Raw genomic sequence first — 18146 nt, 5'->3', positions numbered from 1 at the left:
TTAATTCCATGAGATTACATCCCTTTCAATCAAGATTCTTAGTGTACCAAAGCACTGCGCTGCCTTTTCATCACTGCAGCTGACGCCGGCTCATTCTCCAGCATCTCAAACTGTGTTTTAACCAATTATCATGTTGCCTAATCATGTAGACACTTCAGTTGTAGATAAATTGCTCACATTTTTACTCTTTTCCTCCTCGAGGAACTCCTTGGCTCTCTTGCTCTAATCACTAACTCTCAGCCTGAAATCACTCCCTTCTCAAGACGTGTTATCTAGTTTGCTACTGTTGCTGTAGCAGCTGAAATCTTATGAAAGCGATGTGATCAGTAGCTCTCTTAATTCTTTCCGCCCCACTGCGATATTCCATAGACCTTCGTCCTTGACGTCGTCTTATGGAAGCTTGTGTTCAGCCGAGACAAGCAGGGCAGCTATGGTGTCCCCCCTGCAGCCCCGCCACCACAGGTTGGGAAATCGCACTTCTGTTCACCATTACTTCTTCACTTACTACTGTAGCTTCCCCCAAGTCCATCTGTCCATCTCTCTCTCTGTCTCTCCCTCTCTCTCTCTATCTCTCTCTCTCTCGCCCTCTGTCTCGCCCTCTGTCTCGCCCTCTGTCTCTCCCTCTGTCTCTCCCTCTATCTCTCTCTCTGTCTCTCTCTCTGTTCCAGTCTCACTTTGTTTCTTTCTCTCTCTCGCAGTCTATCTATGACTATAGTTTCTGACTCTCTCTCTCTCTATCTCTCTCTATTTCTCTCTATCTCTCTCTGTTCCAGTTTCACTTTCTCTCTCTCTCTCTCTCGCAGTATGTCTATTTATGACTATCGTTTCCGACTTTCTTTCTTTCTCTATCTCTCTCTCTCTCTCTCTCTCTCTCTCTCTCTCTCTCTCTCACTGTGTTCCTGTCTCACTTTTTTCTCTCTCTTTCTTTGGCTCACTTTCTGTCTCTTTTTGTTTGTTGCTGTCTCTCTCTCACACTCTCTCTTCCTGTTTCTTTGTCTGTTTGTGTTTTTCTCTCCCTCTCTGTATCGCTTTTCTCTCTCTCTTTCCCTCTCTGTCTGTGTCTTTGTCTTCTTCTCTCTCATTTTCCCTCCTCCCCCACCTCCTTTTTTTTATACCCACCCTACTCATGTTTCTGCCCTCTCTCTGTGGCCCTGTTGTAATGTTTGACCTGTGCATGTTCCAGGATGATTTCTCTAAATGCTACTTTGCTGCCCCCTAGTGGGGCCTGCCTTGTTGACAATGTTATGATTATCCTAATGTCTCAGTGCTCTCTCTTTAATGCCTCTAATACTCCTGTTTATTCCAGTTGTGCCAATAAACAACCTCTGCAGCCATCTTAGCACCTGAGATCACTGTGTTAGAAATCTGTGTGTGATGCATCATGGTGACGATACATTTCAATCAGAAATTACAGGATACTCGTATTAAAAAGATTTCTGGATGTTTTGTGACAGGGCAATATTGGCTTTTACTGAGTGACACTGGTTTAAAATGGTAGTTTTATAAAAAATTATTATTGATACCTGACCCACGGTCTGTATTACTGATCCGTCAGATTAAATGCATCAGTGGATTCGTTTGTCGGTCATCTTTAGCATCTCACGTTCCCAACTCAGTCATGACAGATGTGTTTAAATGAAGAGCATATGAAAATGTATTTTCTCTTCTCTTCCTTCCCCTTGTGTGTGTGTGTGGGTTTTTTTTTTTTCTTCTTCCCCTGTTTGCGGTGTGCATGTGTTTGTGTGCAGGAAGGAGGTGACTTGTGTACATCAAGGTTCTTCTCGTGGCTGTGTTGCCAGCGTAGGAAGGTGCCCAAAGCACGCTACATGCATCTGGCCCAGGAACTCAGCGTGGATCCGGACTGGCCCCCCAAACCCAAAACCACCACAGAGGCCAAACCTCCGCCTCAGTCAGAAAATGGCTCCTACCAAATCATGGCTGCTTCCTAGCACCCCTCCACCACCACCCCAAAGCTTTCCCCTCCCACTTTTTTGGATGCTCTGATATCATGGATCATCACAGGATCACCATTAGAGAGAAAAATGCATTTTGTCACCATGACGACATTTATTTTTTTTATTTTGTAAGAACTATGAAACAGACAGCATTCTCTCTACAGAGGCACCGTAAGCAAGGTTGTTTATTATTCTTCATATTTTTGCCACTGCTTCATCTTTGTACACCACAGGCTGGGAACTGTGGATGCTCCACGTAAGGAGATGGGACATATGACCGCACCTGGACCACACTGTCTACAATAGTTATTTTTATCGTCTGTTAGCTTAGCCACAAGTATCCGATTGAATGGGCTGCATGCTAAAGTCTTGGGGGACATCAGCAATCTGCATGTGGAGCCCACCAAACTGTAACAGCTTCAGCAGACAGTATTTGCCACCAGTCATTTTTGTAAACAACAACAACAAAAAAACCCAACTTATATAACGCTCTTTTTGTATTTCTTCCCATGGAAGAATAGAGTCATGATTAAGCAGTCGTGGGCCAAAGGAATGGTGCGTAATTTGGGGTAATTGAGCGACACCGATTATGGAAGACCACTCTTATTAGCAGAAATCGTAATCCTCGCAGTGATTTTCTATTCAGACGTCTCTGAACAGAAGAGCAGCCAGCCAGCCGGTACACACTGATGACTGATTATTCCTGTGTAGTGTTCAGGGGGCCTTCACGATGAAATGCCCTTGATGGTTTTTACATTTCCATGAAGCAAAAATATCAAGGCTATTAAAAACCACGCCCATTAATTGAACCTTCGATGATGTGATACGAGCTTGTCCGACCTACCCTTAAAGAAGCAGAGCAATTTATTTAAACAAACAACCAAAACAAAAGAGCCAGTCATTTGTTGTCCAACAGTATGGATGGAAAGAGTTGAAAATGATTGAAGTCCAATCCAATAGAGGACTTAATTGTATTCCAGTCAGAATTACAACTACCGCTATGCTACATTTCATCATATGCAAATTATTATTGTTTTTGATCCTCCGAAAATATTTCAATATAATGGTTCAGACATATCAAATATGAATTTTGCATCTTGTTTGTTTTGGTTTTTTTTTGCATGTCTTGTCCTGCGAGCGCAGATTCAGTATAAAAATCTAACTTTTAATGCGTCCATTGTTCTTCAAAATGAAATGCTGCTTTTAAGATTCAGTCGTTAATGGCTTAATGATATAACGTAATGATGATGATGATGATGATGATGATGATGTGTTTCTGCTGAGAGACGGCATTCTCTGCATTTTTTTTTTTTTTTTGCTTTCATTTATCTCTTTCCCCCTCTCAGTATACACACCAGCACCCAGAGTATGACATTTTTACATTTCACATTCACATGTCCAGCATTTGGCAGACACCCTTATCCAGAGCGACTTACATTTATCTCAGTTATACATCTGAGTAGTTGAGGGTTAAGGGCCTCGCTCAAGGGCCCAACAGTGCCAGCTTGGCGGTGATGGGGTTTGACCTCTTGACCTTCTGATCTTAACCACTGAGCTCCCACTGCTCCACATGACGCATACCAGCAGTTTCTATATTATAAATGTAAAAAGTATGACGCTGAACTGATTAGAGGCGATTGTATTGTATTAGGATCTTGAGATTAGATTGGACTCTAATGCAGGTCAGAAAGCACAGTATAAACTACAGTCAGCCATTTTAATTCCTCTGAGGTTTTAATATTGAACGCTGTCTGTAGGCTTCGTGGTTAGGGGTTAATGTACATTTATTTATGCTTGCTCAAACTCCACTTTTCCCAATCAGCTTTTTTTTTTGTATTTTTCCTCGATTGTGGATTTTTTTTTTCTTTCAGCGAAAGGGCTATAGCTTTACAAATTTTGTTCATTCCTATTTTTGGTACCTTTTTTTTTTTTTTTTAAATCAACGATCATGCGTGACTGTCTGTATGTGATTTTGTAAAGTCTGCACTTGTTGTTACACAATTGTCCGTCTTGTCATTTCCTTGGTGCAAACGTGCTCATGATCATTTCTGCAAAGAAGGATTAATATTTATTGTATTGTAGTTTGTTGAGGTAGTAAGGATGAATGATCAGCGTTAAGCAATGTGCAAGATCTTGTTCTTACATTATTTAATGTCCATGTGACCCTTAAAAAAAGATGCATATGTAATTCTTTAAAAAAAAAAAAAAAAAAATCCATCTTGCATCATCCCACACTGGATTTGGCCGACAGGACAGGACGATCGCTTGTGTGTAGTACTTTGGGTATTAGGGGAAATGTTAAATTATTATTATTTTTTTTTTTTTTAAATTGTTTGTCATTTCTATTTAAATCAGTTTATGTATAATGCTGTTTTTGTGTGTGTGTGTGTGTCTTTTCTTTTTCCCTCTACGAGAGCTAGTGGACATGATGACACGGAGATGTCATATTTATAAGCCCTGCATCTTATTACTCAACTCAAACCTGAAGTATTTCATAACCGCTCAAAAGTTAATCTAGTATGTCCTTCCTTTAAACACCGTTTCAGTCAGTTGTGTGCCGACGTGCGTTTTCTGAAAGAAAAAAATAAATAAAAGGTACATAAAATTACCCAAGGATGAATCTTGGTCAGTGAAGAGGGTTTGTTCTAGCCAGGTTATTAAGTAATATGCATATGTAATTGGAGGACATGTTTTGTTTTTGTTTGTTTGTTTGTTTTTTAAATGCACATCGAACGTTTATAATGCTTTATCGCAGATCCTAAACACTGCCCATCGTCAACATGCGGTTTTTTTTTTAAATAGCTTAGAATGATTTTGCAAAATCAGTACAAATCTGCACATGTACATGATGTATGCTTTACTCTAAACACCATCACTTTTTTTATATATATATATATATGTGGATGTGCTTACAGGAAAATTATTATTATTATTATTACTGGTGGTTTAATTTCCTCAGGGAAATATGTTTGAATATGTTCTGAATAAAAGATTGACACTGACACTGAATGAATGAGTGCAAATGTCATGAGTCAGTATCCTGAGTACCTTCCGTGTCCGTAAACAATGACGTTTTTAACAGATTTTTGGAAATCCTCTCTTTTGTAAAAATATAAATAATAATAAAAATTGTAAACTGCACCCACGGTTCATTTAATATTTATTTTTGTGCGCTCTTTTATTTTTTCTTGCCCTTGATTGTTTTTGGAATCTATTAAAGAGCATTCGTTTTGCTATCAGTTTTATGGAGTTCACATTCTTTTGTAAGCCTTTGTTTGTTTGTTTGTTTGTTTTATGACTGACGGTACCAAGGACACTCTGAGTTGGATAATAAAGGTAGTGTTTGGTTATTGTTATTTACCGTAAAACATCACACTGAATATTGTATTCCGATTATCTGTTTACTCTGAAGTGACCATATGACTGATCAGTACATGCAGGCCTGCTGGGAATTTTACGTATATTTATTCATATTTTTTAAAGACCGGTTTTAAAATCACCGTAATCGCTTGCTGTACTTGTAGGTGCAAGATAGTGAAAGCATTTATTTTATTTTATTATTTCTTTTCTTTTTTTTTTTACTATAACTGAATGATTTTTGCCATTACTTATGACTTGTGATTTAAATGGTTATGGCATACTGCCAGTATTAAAGCTGGTACTTGTCACTGCGTGGTCTGCCTGTGCTTTCTGACAGTGTATGACACGGTGTTAAGTATTTGTGACGGTGGGGCCCTGGACCACACGCACAAACTGCTGCATGCTCCTCACACTAACTGCGCCATTTCAGCATCACGTCGTGGACCGCAGGAGAGCACATGGCCACTGGATGGAGACGCCTACCCGCACACCTTTTGAGTGGATCGTTGTCCGCAGAGGTTGGTCTAAGCTGGACTGGGCTCATGTCATAGCAACCTTCCTTTCGGGGAAGTCCAGCTGGCCTACACTGCTGCCAACTATGACATGCTGAGGGAAGAGATCCTGCCATACTGTGGATTATCCCCCACCAACGCACTGGCAGAATTCCACAAATGGGCTTATAAAACCAGGGCCAGTCCCAGAAACCTGCTGCGCACCACCAAGAAGTGGCTGCAACTGGAGAGGCTAACTGCGACCGAGGGCACCAATCAGGTGCCTATGGACAAGTTTTTAAGGTCCCTACCATTAGAGGGAACAAAAGGCAGTTGGTATGTGGTGGTCTGGCACCTTCATGGAGATAGTTGAGGCACTGGAGTACACCTTGGCAATTGGCAGGCGAGAGAGTTAATCCCTGGTCTCCATAGAAGGGCCGTCCCCACAGCACTGGAGGAATGCGTGCCCATCAGGCCGCACCAGCCCCATCCCCCTCCCCTTCCAACAAACCCTTGCTAGCTCTCTATTCTGACCATAATCAGTCCCCACCATCACCATCAAAGTAATTGGCACTAATTAGATGCAGAAATATGACCTAAAACTTCATCAGATTTTCACACAAGTCCTAAAAGCTTTACAGAGCTTTTATAGCAATGGGTTTAAACAATGTTTTTCATGCTTCAGTGAACCATAAACAATTATTGCACATGCACCTGTGGAACAGTCCTTAAGACACGAACAGTGTACAGGCGTTAGGCAATTAAGGTCACAGTTAGAATAACTTAAGGACACTAAAGAGACCTTTCTACTGACTCTGACAAACACCAGAAGAAAGATGTCTAGGGTTCCTGCTCACCTGCGTGAACATGCCATAGACCTGCTGCAGGGAGGCATGAGGACTGCAGATGTGTTCAGAGCAATAAACTGCAATGTCTGTAATGTAGGACGTTCTAAGACAGTGCTACAGGGAGACAAGAAGGACAGCTGACCGTCCTTGCAGTGGAAAATTACACGTAATCATGTGTGCCCCCCCCCCCCCGACGAGATCGAGAACTTTCAAATGCCTTGGTGGAAGAGTGGAGGAACATGTTACAGCAAGAACTGACAAATCTGGTGCAGTCCATGAGGATGAGATGCACTGTAGTACTTAAAGCAGCTGGAGGCCACCACAGACTCATTATTCAATTTCTGTTCCTCAAATATCTGTGGAACTTGTTCAGTTTATGTCTCAGTTGTTCAATCTTTTTATGTTGATACAAATATTTACACATGTTAAGAAATTTTCTGGAAATAAAAGCAGTTGAATGTGAGAGGATGTTTCTTTTTTTTTTTGCTGAGTATACTTGGTCATTTATTTATTGAAGAAAATGATCCAGTATTACATATCTGTGACTGTAAAGTATGTGAACCTTTGATTTCAGTATCTGGTGTGACCCCTTGTGCAGCAATAACTGCAACTAAACGTTTGCGGTAACTGTTGATCAGTACTGCACATCGGCTTGGAGGCATTTTATCCCGTTCCTCAGAACAGCTCCAACTCTGGGATGTTGGTGGGTTTCCTCACATGAAATGCTTGCTTCAGGTCATAACACAATGTTTCTTTTGGATTAGGATCAGGACTTTGATTTGGCCATTCCAAAACATTAACTTAATTTTTCTTTTACCATTCTTTGGAAGAGTGACTTGTGTGCATGGAATTGTTAACTTGCTGCATGACCCACTTTTATTTCTCTTGAGATTCAGATCAGGGACAGACATTCTAACATTTTCCTTTAGATGAATAAATAACCATGCCACATGGTATCCTGAGGTAGACCCACTCTGGAAGGCCACCTCCCATAATATCGTCAGGGAACTTGGTGTACCAGGGTGTACCTGTACATCAAGTTTCCTGTTTCCAAGTTAACGTCTGATCTCTGTCGGTTGTTGGAGGTTCAAACAAATGCTTAAGAGAATGGTGCAGTGGCTGGTAGACGAGGAAGGGAGAAACTGCGATCTACTCCTGCCCTACGTCCTGCCAGATGTCACCCTGTTCAAGCTCCTCTTTGGGAGAAGACCCCAAGGACTACTACTACTACTACTAGGTACTGCTAGGTATCACTTAAAAACCATAAGATGGTTTTGGACTTCAATTCATATGAACAGTTATGCTATGATGGCTACGACTACAATTGCCACAAATAGTTTTGTACTTAAGTCTCCATCAGTTTTCCTGGTTACATCATATTACTATTTGACAATGTAGTATTAGCACATTTTATAGCAGGGATTTCTTTATAATCATACTATCTCGTGTCACCCAGATGAGGGCGGGTTCCCTTTCGAGTCAAGGTTTCTTCCTCATATTGTCTCAGGGAGTTTTTCTCTTTTTATGATTATCACACAGCACTAATCTTACATAAGCTGTAACCTTCCTTCCTTCCTTACAACATCAGCAACATGCTGTAAGCCATCAGCTACAAGAAGTGTTGTCAATTTCACTTTTTGGTTAAACTATCACTTTAAATAAATATATATTGATTCTGCAGCTCTTTTTTTTTTTTTTTAAAAAAAAAAAAACCTTTAAAAAATCATCAATATAAAATTCTTTTCATTTTAAAATTCTGTTTCAGCGTACCTCCAGCACGCTCCAAAAGTCTGCGTTGGCTTTTTACATAACTCATTTCTTTCATATTATTCAAGTATACATTATTACACATGCATGCATATTATACACGTACATATCACACACACAGCTTTATTTTCATACCGTTCCACTGTGGAATGCTGTAAACCGTCTCTCGTGTTCATGTGTAAAATTGTCACCCAGCACACCTCGGTTATGAGCAAGCTTGATGTGACCCCTGCTAGCATTTCTGTTTGCTTGTTTTTTTGCTCCTCATAAATTTGCACAAAATACACATTGACCCAAACACCAGCTACAAAAACATTCCACTTTCTACAACCTTTGCTCTCAGGCCCACACTGTAGAGGCCCATGCTTTTTTTTTCCTTTTTTTTCTTTTTTTTTTTTTAAGACTCCGACTTTTCTAGAAATTGTGCAGTGTTCCCTCAAAAACAGCCCTGGATTCTGCAAATATGTGGGGAATTCAGCTCTAGTGTCTGTGGAGAAAACGATATAATGAGAGTATCGAATCAAATTTGATGGACTGTTGGGAATGATGTAACGATTATGTATTGAGACCTGACGTCCTTGTGTAACTACATCTTCTTCTCAGAGAACAGAGAAGTCCCTGTGGACGTGAAATCTTAGCATACTGGTCGCGTTGTAATTCTTTCTTGACCTGATTGCTGTATTTGTTAGCTGTGAAAGCATTTGCATGTTTACTGCCTTGTTAAACACTTTAACTTGAACGCGCCACTGTTCGTGTGAGATGTTAAAACGGAGTACGCTAGCCAAATAAAGCGTGTTAAAGGTGCATCGATCCCTCCCAGAACTGCTTTTTTTCCCTTTATTTAACGATAAAAACATCCAAAGGCAGTTTACTGGAAATCACTGTGTACACATAACTACATCATTCTATTTGTCATTCTGGGTTTTTCTTGATGGGCAGGGGTTGATGGCAGGCTGTTGATTGGACACATCAAGTCTTTAAATAGTGCCGTCCCTTGTCCGGGTTCCAAAACTTTGTGAAAACGTTCTGTGGAAAAATTTCTGTGGAGTATTTTGGTGGCAAAAAAAAAAAAAGAAAAGAAAAAGACATGAGTGGATGTCCATTTCTAGGGAAAACTCACCAGTGCGTATACATAAATTTTTTTTATTAACCTGTTATTTAAAATGGTGGGAAATCACAATTGTTTTCATGTAATAATTTTCATAACCACATATATGTTTTTGTTATTTTTATTTATAAAAAAAATTAGTTTCAAAACCAATCCCAGTGAGATAGAGGAGGAAGATGATTCCAAACACAGCACCAACAAAGCCACCAAAGGTGAAATTGTTTATGGAGAATACCTCCAGGTAAATATAATTCAGTTTGTGAAATAATTCACAATGTTCTCTGTACCAGTGAGAGAAGTTAATAGATTTTTCACCTCTCTTTTAGCTGGATAAGGTTATTAATGCTCAGCAACTGCAGAGTGAACTGAAAGGCAACAAAATCCATGATGAGCATCTGTTCATTGTCACCCACCAATGTAATTGATACCATGCTTAATTTTTTATTATTATTTTAATTCTCATTCGCTATATCTCATTCAAGTTTTACATGTGTTTGTCACTGATAAAGGATGCCATGTTTAAATCTGTAAATACGACCCTTTTTGTTCTGTTTTAGCCTATGAGTTGTGGTTTAAGCAGATCATGTGGGAGCTCGATTCGGTTCGGGAACTGTTCATTCACAATCATGTGAGTCAGACACAGTCATCTGTTAGACCGCACGTTTAACAGAAATGAAGTGTGAGTTGTCATAAAGAAATAAGAGTGAAATAGAATGATTTGTCGAATGTCAGGTTCGCGATGAGCGGAACATGCTGAAGGTGGTGAGCCGCATCCACAGGATCACTATGATCTTCAGGCTGCTGGTGGACCAGTTTGCTGTGCTGGAGACCATGACTGCTTTGGATTTCTTTGATTTCAGGTAACCAAAAATAAGTACAATAACACCTCGAAGAGACCTCATGAAAGGTTGGACCTCCGAAGAGTCTGAGAGCACGCGTAAAAACGCTTCTATTTTGCACTCTTTTCTAACTGAATACAGCAATTTTCATCACAAATGATATTATTGACAACAACGTAATTGAAAATGATGAACATCTGGAATGTTTACATGAATTTCAATATGTCCCTTTTTTTTTACGATCCAACCTCACGATCCATTTTAGATCAAATCCCATAGGAGCGTCGTCTGAACACACGCTTCAACAGAAGAGATTAGACAAATTTGATTACATTTAAATAGTAAATATTCAAAATATTGAACGTTTACTTACTTTGTTTTAAATATTTCAAAATTCGAAAACCTTCTGTTTATTTAGAGAAAAAAAAACACACTCACACAGATTTTCAATGTGTTCTCAGACTTTTTGACCCCACTGTATTTGGCTACAAGTTATTATGTATAATAAATTGGCTGCTGGGAGAATAATGGCATTGCTTTTGATTGGTTTTAATATATATTAAATATATCTCTCAATATAAAGTAGAGACCTATAGGTGGTTCTTGGTTCCTATAGGTGCTTCGTATAGGTGGCACAGGGGTTGATGCCCTGTTAAACTGCTCGTTTCTTTCAATGTAGCGTGAACTAAAAGACTACCAGATAACATGATTAGAATCACTCATTGGTTTGCTCAGTGTAAAACATCTATCAATGTGTGCATGTGTGCTACAGGGAATATTTGTCCTCAGCTTCAGGGTTCCAAAGTCTTCAGTTTCGTCTTCTTGAGAATAAGTTTGGCGTTTCTGAGAAATTGAGAGTTCCCTACAACCGCCGTCACTACAGGGACAAATTCCAGGACCAGGAGAGTGAGGCATTGCTCAGAACGGAGCAAGAGCTTACGCTCCTTCAGCTTGTAGAGGTACAATGTAATATTTGGCTTCTGTATAACCAACCGCATGGAAATTACAGCTGATTATAGATTATTTTTTTAAGTATTCATGTCAGACCATGGTTATACTTAATGTACTGTATATCTGAGAAACAGCTATGTTTAATTAGTCAGTCCATAACTGTACAATTCTGGGTTGTTTTTTTTAGAAATGGCTGGAGAGAACACCTGGTCTTGAAAGGGACGGGTTCGACTTCTGGGGAAAGCTCCAGGCAAACATTGAGGAAGGTCACAGGGTGGAGAAGCAGAAGCTTGAGGTAAGTTCAATTACAGTTTTTATTTGTCTTAACGTCACATTTTACACAACTTCAACAAATTTGTGCACTTTTTTTGCTGCTCACAGAATATGCCAAACTGCGAGAAAAAGCAGGACATGCTGGCGGATCTCTCTAAGCAGATCGAAGTGTTTACTTATCTGTTTGACTCCAAACATCACGAACATCTTTTAAGCAAAGGTGAACACTGACATACCGTTGGTTGATCCCATCTTTAGACTACAACAAGTACATATCCTATCCACGACAACTGACACCAGCCTAAAGTCTTTGAGAATCCGACATCCACCTGGAACGTCAGTGTCTACGGTATACATCATACGTAAACATATGCATTCTTTCTTTACAGGAGAGCGCCGGCTGTCCTACAGAGCCCTTCAGGGAGCCCTAATGATTTACTTTTACAGGTCAGAGATTCACATATGAGAGAGCATTCCTGTCCTAACTGTTGGTGTTTTCATAGATACTGTGGCTAGGCATAGAGATTAGTAAACAGATGATGTTCCACAGATGTTTGAGTTAGTTCTCTTGGTTCCCCTTGTAGAGAGGAGCCTCGGTTTCAGGTGCCGTTCCAGCTTCTGACATACCTGATGGAGATTGATACACTTATGACCAAATGGAGATGTAAGTCTGGTTCTCAAAACAAACAAACAAACAAACAAAGCAAACTGCCAATGTTTCTAATGTGTGGTATGTCGCTTGGACCATCTCTTCATTTAACATTCATGTTAGCTACCAGAAAGTTAACAAACACCAACCTTTGCTATCAGATAATCATGTGTGCATGGTGCACAGAATGATCGGCAATAAAGCAGGCACAGGCGGCTCTTCGGGTTACCATTACCTGCGCTCGACTGTCAGGTAAATATGATCCTTTGATAATATCATGTCAATCAATAATCCGCTTCATAAAACTAATGCTAATTCAAACGAGTTCGATTTAACATGAGAAATTGTGTGAAGCATCTTATTACCAGTGAATACATATCAAAACCATTACATTTTTTCACATGCTGGATTGGCAATGGATTGTTTTCCTCCATATGGGTTGAATTACACTGTAAAGGGTCCTTATAGTGTCTTTAGCGATAAACTGTGTTGAACCACTAATAAAAGATTACTGAATGGAATGGAAAGGCCAATCATAGCATTGAAAAACATGGCATATTATGCAGAGTTTTTAATGAGAAAAATGACCAATAATAAAGAAATCTGTAAAACGGACCAGTAGATCTTAATGGGAAAGATCCATTAGGCTTTCATAACCATTGAGAACATATAGAACCTAATAAATTAGCTTGTAATGGAAAACTATTAGTTTCCTGTTTTAATGGAACCTATTAGGCCAGCTGTTTACCTTTCTTTTCAGCAGGCTGATGATTTGTCAGCAGATTCAATTCTAGTGTCTTTTTGCGATTTACACTTAGCATGCTTTTCTTCTTAAATAGTGACCGTTACAAAGTGTTTGTGGATTTGTTCAACCTGGCTACGTACCTGGTCCCACGGGCTTGGGTGCCCAAACTGAACCCCACCATGTACAAGTTTCCTTACACAGCTGATTGCAATGACAGCTCATACAGCTCCAGTGGCTCCTGCAGCAGTGAGGACGAATGAACAAATGCATCGCGCTGGCATGACGGCGATGTTCAGACACACTAATTCTCACGAATGAAAATGATTGCTGTTTGTATTTTTGCCTGCTGATTTGTGCAGGTTGTGAATATTTCATCCGTATTCCTCATTTGTAATTCATAGAATTCATAGTTGATAGTAAGTCATAGTTTGTTTATTAATTGTGTCATAATTTTGCCAATCTGGTAGTTGTATTTTGTATATATTATTTATTAGCTCATGCATATACACAATAACATTTTCCCCTATAGTGCCTGGTTGCCATTTTGAATGAATTGTATGCTAGCAGGTGATTATTTTGTAAATATGTATTTTAAGACACTGTAACATAATGTAATGCAATGTAAATTTTCGTATTATATATATATATATATATATATATATATATATATATATATTAGTAGAAATGCTGATTTTCACTGCATATTTTAAGAAGTGTGTAATACCATAAATAAACTTTGCTATTCTCCTGTGTAAATGTTTTAAAATTGCACTATGATCCGGCCTGAGAATCAACACAGATGTGTACACGATAGAGTTTACTGACCTTCACCTACCACGGCTTCACTGATAGTGCTGATCACGTACCAAGGACATAATCTGAAAAACATGTAGGAACTTCACAGTAACTGCAGTTTGCTTTATTTGAAATGAAACTCCACATAAACGTTCTTGAGAACAAACCAGTATATGGCATAATGTTAATGGCATTAACGTTAATGTTGTTATTTATTCAAGGTTAAAAACAAAATCTATGTACACGCTTGAACTTCATTCATTCTGGTTTAATCTTCAAAGTCGCTTGGACATTAAACATTGAATATGCTCTTGTTCACGTTTTAAAACTTCAGAGATGCTTTGTTTGCACATCTGATGAATGGTATCTGTTCTGTTTCCCAAGAGTGTTTGTGTACATGTTTTCCAGCCGCTAAAGCAAACAAACCCACTGAGAGCTAAGCCTAACACCACGACCCACAGGCACCAATTTGAAAGCAGTGGTTGTAACTTAGTGGTTAAGGCTTTGGGCTACTGGTTGGCTACTGAAGGTTATATGATCAAATTCCAGCATTGCCAAGCTTGCTTCCTCGAGCAACACCCTTAACCCTCAACCCTCCCTGTGCGGTTGTAGCCTGTCTCAATTGTAAGTCGCTTTGGCTAAACTCATCAGACAAATGAGCAAATGTAAATATCAACATAAGGCACAAACAATAAGTTCATGAGCCAGAGCTGGGAGGATGTCCAGAAGCAGCAGTGTCACTGATTAAAGCTCTTCCTGCCATACAGTCAAGTTCTCTTGTATCATCACATTCAAACTAAATATGATAAAGATTCCTCTTTTTTTTTTTGCTATCAGTGTTTAAAGACCACTAATGTAAGTTGCTGTATGTGATCTGAACACTGGATAACCACCACTCAATAACTGGATGCGAATATTAGTTAGGGGGCCTGGTTTCTGTCTAGGGTCTATGGCAGCCCATAACACTGTCTGGTAAAAAGTTGTGAAATTTGGCATTCTCACCAAATTTGGGCCAAGCTGAAGTATGCTGAAGTGAATGAACACCAACATCTGACAATCAGGTGTACTTCCTGGCAACCATATTGGATATTTGTCAAAAAAAACCTGTTTTGTCAGGTTTTTTTCAGTACTCCTCCTTACAAGTTATCATCTTCAGACTATCTTGGACAAAAATTATAACAAGAATGTTGATATTCCAAATGGTTTGCCTTTTAATGTGCCAAAAAATCTGACAGCGAAGCCAGCAAACAGGACGTGAGGCTGTATCTCAGCAACAACCTTGCACACTGACACAAATCTTGGTAGGCAACTTCAGGACCATGCCCTTAGGCAACACAACAAATTACGTGACGGTGCCACTCACTGGTCAAAACTTACAATAACGTGACAAAAATGCCTCCATCTTAGTGCTATTTGTGCGCCTCCTCCTCCAAATCGTGTCCATTCGACACCAAATTTGGCTCACATCATCTTGAGACCTGTCTAAACAAAATATATCAAGGAACTCTGATCTTTATTGAATCCCTTTGCCTGTAGTTATGGCTCTGATTTCTTGTGATTGCTTATGCAACAACTGTAGCACGTCTGCGAATGTCCAGTCTGGGTGCTTGGCCCCTGAAAACACTGCTTGCAGCTTTAATTGGATATAAACTTTGCATGTGTCCACGCATTCTGAGACTTTCGACAAAGTCACAAAGGGATGGAATGATCTAGTATTTGATGTAAATTTTGATGTAAAACATCAATAGTGATGATAGCCACTTAACACAATCTAGCAGTCCTTGTAGGAACATTAGGAATCAGATGGATCCAGATGGGGTGCACACCATTCGTAGGACAGTTTCCACCTCAAAGCATACAATGCCAGTGTACTACAGGCTCTTGCATTCAGGACTGTCTCCTGGACTGCTGAGTCAGCCCTCAACCTGGACTTCACTCTGAGCAGAAAATCCCACACACATCCATGAAACATGCTAGCAGTTGACAACATGACAGCAGGCAATATGAAAAAATCTGCAAAATGTACCCAGTGAGGGCCTGAGAGGCAGAACAGTTAGTAGCTTACAGTGCAGGTGTCATGGAAAACAAGACTATTAGTGTGGGACTGGGAGTTCTGAATGGCTCCATAACTATACGCCCTCCCCAGCCGAGGAGAGAAGAAAGATAACCTGAGATTAATGGAGTCTATTGCTAGCTTTGAAAGACGGGTTACCTGTAGCATAAGCCGTAATCACAAGCTATTATGCAGCTAGCTCTAAGGTGTACATGAAGTCTGATATGTACAAGACAAGAAAAACAAAGGGAAGCAATCAAATAGTATGTCATACTGTAACTTTGTGACTTTGTTGAAGGTCTTGGCATGCATGTGCACATGCACAATATTCATTACACCCAAAAAGTGATGCCTCAAGTGAAATGCAATACTACTCTGCCACATTAGCAGCATCACAGACTCTACAAGCAGTTACATAAAATGCAGGAATTGCATCATTTAAAAATATTTGTTGAAGAAGATCAAAGTTTAAAGTGTTTGTTTTTTTGTGGGAAAACCTGATGTCAAAATCCCATACTCATGTACTACTGACTGTCCTTGCAGGATCTTTCATGCAACTGTATGTTTGCTTAACCTTTAGCTCTCTTGTCCACTTGTCTCTACCAGTGCCACTGAACGTGATCTTTGATCTTTTCCACAACTATTTAGCACATAACATTATCTAACACATTTTCTTCTTCTAAATACTTGTCATTCACCTTATTGTGCACCGTCCTATTTGGCCTTTTCCGGAATAACCATGAGCTGCCTCTGGAAATGTGTTTATCTCAGACGCATTGGCGTTGAATAATATAAACAGTGCTCATGACTTTTTTCAGAATTGTGCAACAGAGTTGTGATCCTCTTTATCAAATAAGATTATGTAATAGTGACCAGCCTTGCTGGAAAATTGTTGGCTTTTTTTTTTTTGACATATTTGGACGAGCAGACAATTGATCATCTTTGAAACTATTAATAAAGTTGATATACTTGAACAAAACCAAAAGGAAAATGAGCTTTTTCAATCATTTATTCAACAGAAATATCAATAGATGTGATATTCTTCTGGGGGAAAAGTAAGTATACCCTCGGCCTCAGAAGCTAGTATTGCCCCCTATCACAGAAACAATGTTTTGTAGTCGTTTTGCATAATTGTCCGCCAGGCTTGCTGTCATTTTTGACCACTCTTCCCTGCAATATTCTTTCAGTTGTTTTTAGGGATTTCTTGCATGTACTGTCTGTTTCAAATCCCCCCACAACATTTCAATGGGATTCAAATCCAGGCTTTGACTAGGCCATTCCTTAACCCTCCTTTTCTTCTTTTTGAGCCATTCCTTGGTGGATTTGCTCTTGTGCTTAGGATCATTGTCCTGTTGAAAGGTCCATTTTGGTTCAGCTTCAACTTTTGGACAGATGGCTTCACATTATCTTCAAGCACTCTTTGATATGATGCAGAATTCATAGTTGAATCAGTGAATGCAAGCTGTCCAGTCCCATGGACATTTCAACCACTGTGCTTCACAGTTGATATGAGGTGCTTCTCCTGAAAAGCTTTCTTTGGTCTGCGCCAAACATGTCTGCTGTTACTGTGGCCAAACAACTCTATCTTTGATTCGTCTGTCCAGAGCAGATTATTCCAGAAGACCTGGTGTTTGTCTATATGCTCAGTGGCAAACTGTAGTCTCACAAACGCTTTTTCCTGGCACGCCTCCCATGCAGGTCAAATTTGTGCAATCTCTTTCTGATTGTAGAAGCACGCACTTTGACACCAACAGTTGCAAGACTTTTCTAGCAGATCCTGTGATGAAATTTTGGGGTTCTGGGAGACTTCTTTTAGCATCAGACGTTCTGCTCTTGGGCTGAATTTGCTGGGATGGCCAGTCCTGGACTAATTGGCAGTTGTTTGAAATCTGTGCCATTTGTAGATTATTTTCCTTACAGTGGAATGATGTATTTCAGATCATTTGGAGACCCATAGGCATCCACAACCTTTTTTCTGAAGGCCTTACAGAACTCTTTAGATTTTGGCATGACGATATCACACACCTCAATAACAAAGGGAACACCAGACACTAGATATGAGAGAGGTATAGATAAGACAGGTTCCACCTGCACTCCCTAAGCAGGTCCTCATCAGTGGCATCTTGTACATCTGACTCTGATATTATGGATTTAAAGGTGTGATAAATGTAGGGGTGTACTTACTTTTTCCATGTGACTGATCTGACTGATTTAAATTATGAAAATTACTACAAAATGCCAATGTGTCATTTGATAGAATGTGTCAACTTTATTAATCAGGCACTGTTTCAAATGTTTGCGTATCCAAATAT

At 39.6% G+C, this 18146-nt stretch overlaps 2 protein-coding genes across 6 annotated transcripts in view; both read left to right on the top strand.

Moving 5' to 3' along the window:
- atp13a3 (ATPase 13A3) overlaps positions 1–5096 on the top strand; it is a 43169-nt gene extending 38073 nt beyond the window's left edge. For 3 of the 5 annotated variants that reach the window (XM_053634157.1, XM_053634158.1, XM_053634156.1), the window contains 2 exons: positions 370–462; positions 1749–5096. In XM_053634157.1, the coding sequence (XP_053490132.1) occupies positions 370–462; positions 1749–1949 (294 nt within the window). In that variant the 3' untranslated portion in view covers positions 1950–5096. The remainder of the gene's footprint in view (positions 1–369; positions 463–1748) is intronic. The other 2 variants (XM_053634160.1, XM_053634159.1) reach the window with 1 other exon arrangement.
- Positions 5097–9390: 4294 nt separating this feature from the next.
- On the top strand, positions 9391–13438 carry tdo2b (tryptophan 2,3-dioxygenase b). The gene is made up of 12 exons (XM_053634161.1): positions 9391–9543; positions 9671–9770; positions 9856–9946; positions 10087–10157; positions 10262–10389; positions 11141–11327; positions 11507–11614; positions 11701–11812; positions 11982–12039; positions 12177–12256; positions 12403–12493; positions 13081–13438. Exons 1-12 carry the CDS (start codon positions 9509–9511, stop codon positions 13244–13246), a joined length of 1227 nt encoding a protein of 408 aa, XP_053490136.1. The 5' UTR covers positions 9391–9508; the 3' UTR covers positions 13247–13438.
- Positions 13439–18146: the final 4708 nt, after the last annotated feature.

The sequence above is a fragment of the Ictalurus furcatus genome, chromosome 10 (assembly GCF_023375685.1).
Source record: "Ictalurus furcatus strain D&B chromosome 10, Billie_1.0, whole genome shotgun sequence".
NCBI lineage: Eukaryota > Metazoa > Chordata > Actinopteri > Siluriformes > Ictaluridae > Ictalurus > Ictalurus furcatus.
The sequence above is the reverse complement of the archived record's forward strand: the minus strand, read 5'-3'. Positions and strand labels throughout refer to the sequence as shown.

Coding starts and splice junctions, on each gene's coding strand:
- tdo2b (XM_053634161.1), top strand. CDS start 9,509: ATGAGTGGATGTCCATTTCTAGGGAAAACTCACCA. Junction 11,813..11,981: donor CGAACATCTTTTAAGCAAAG/GTGAACACTGAC, acceptor CTTTCTTTACAG/GAGAGCGCCGGCTGTCCTAC. Junction 12,257..12,402: donor ACTTATGACCAAATGGAGAT/GTAAGTCTGGTT, acceptor CTTTGCTATCAG/ATAATCATGTGTGCATGGTG.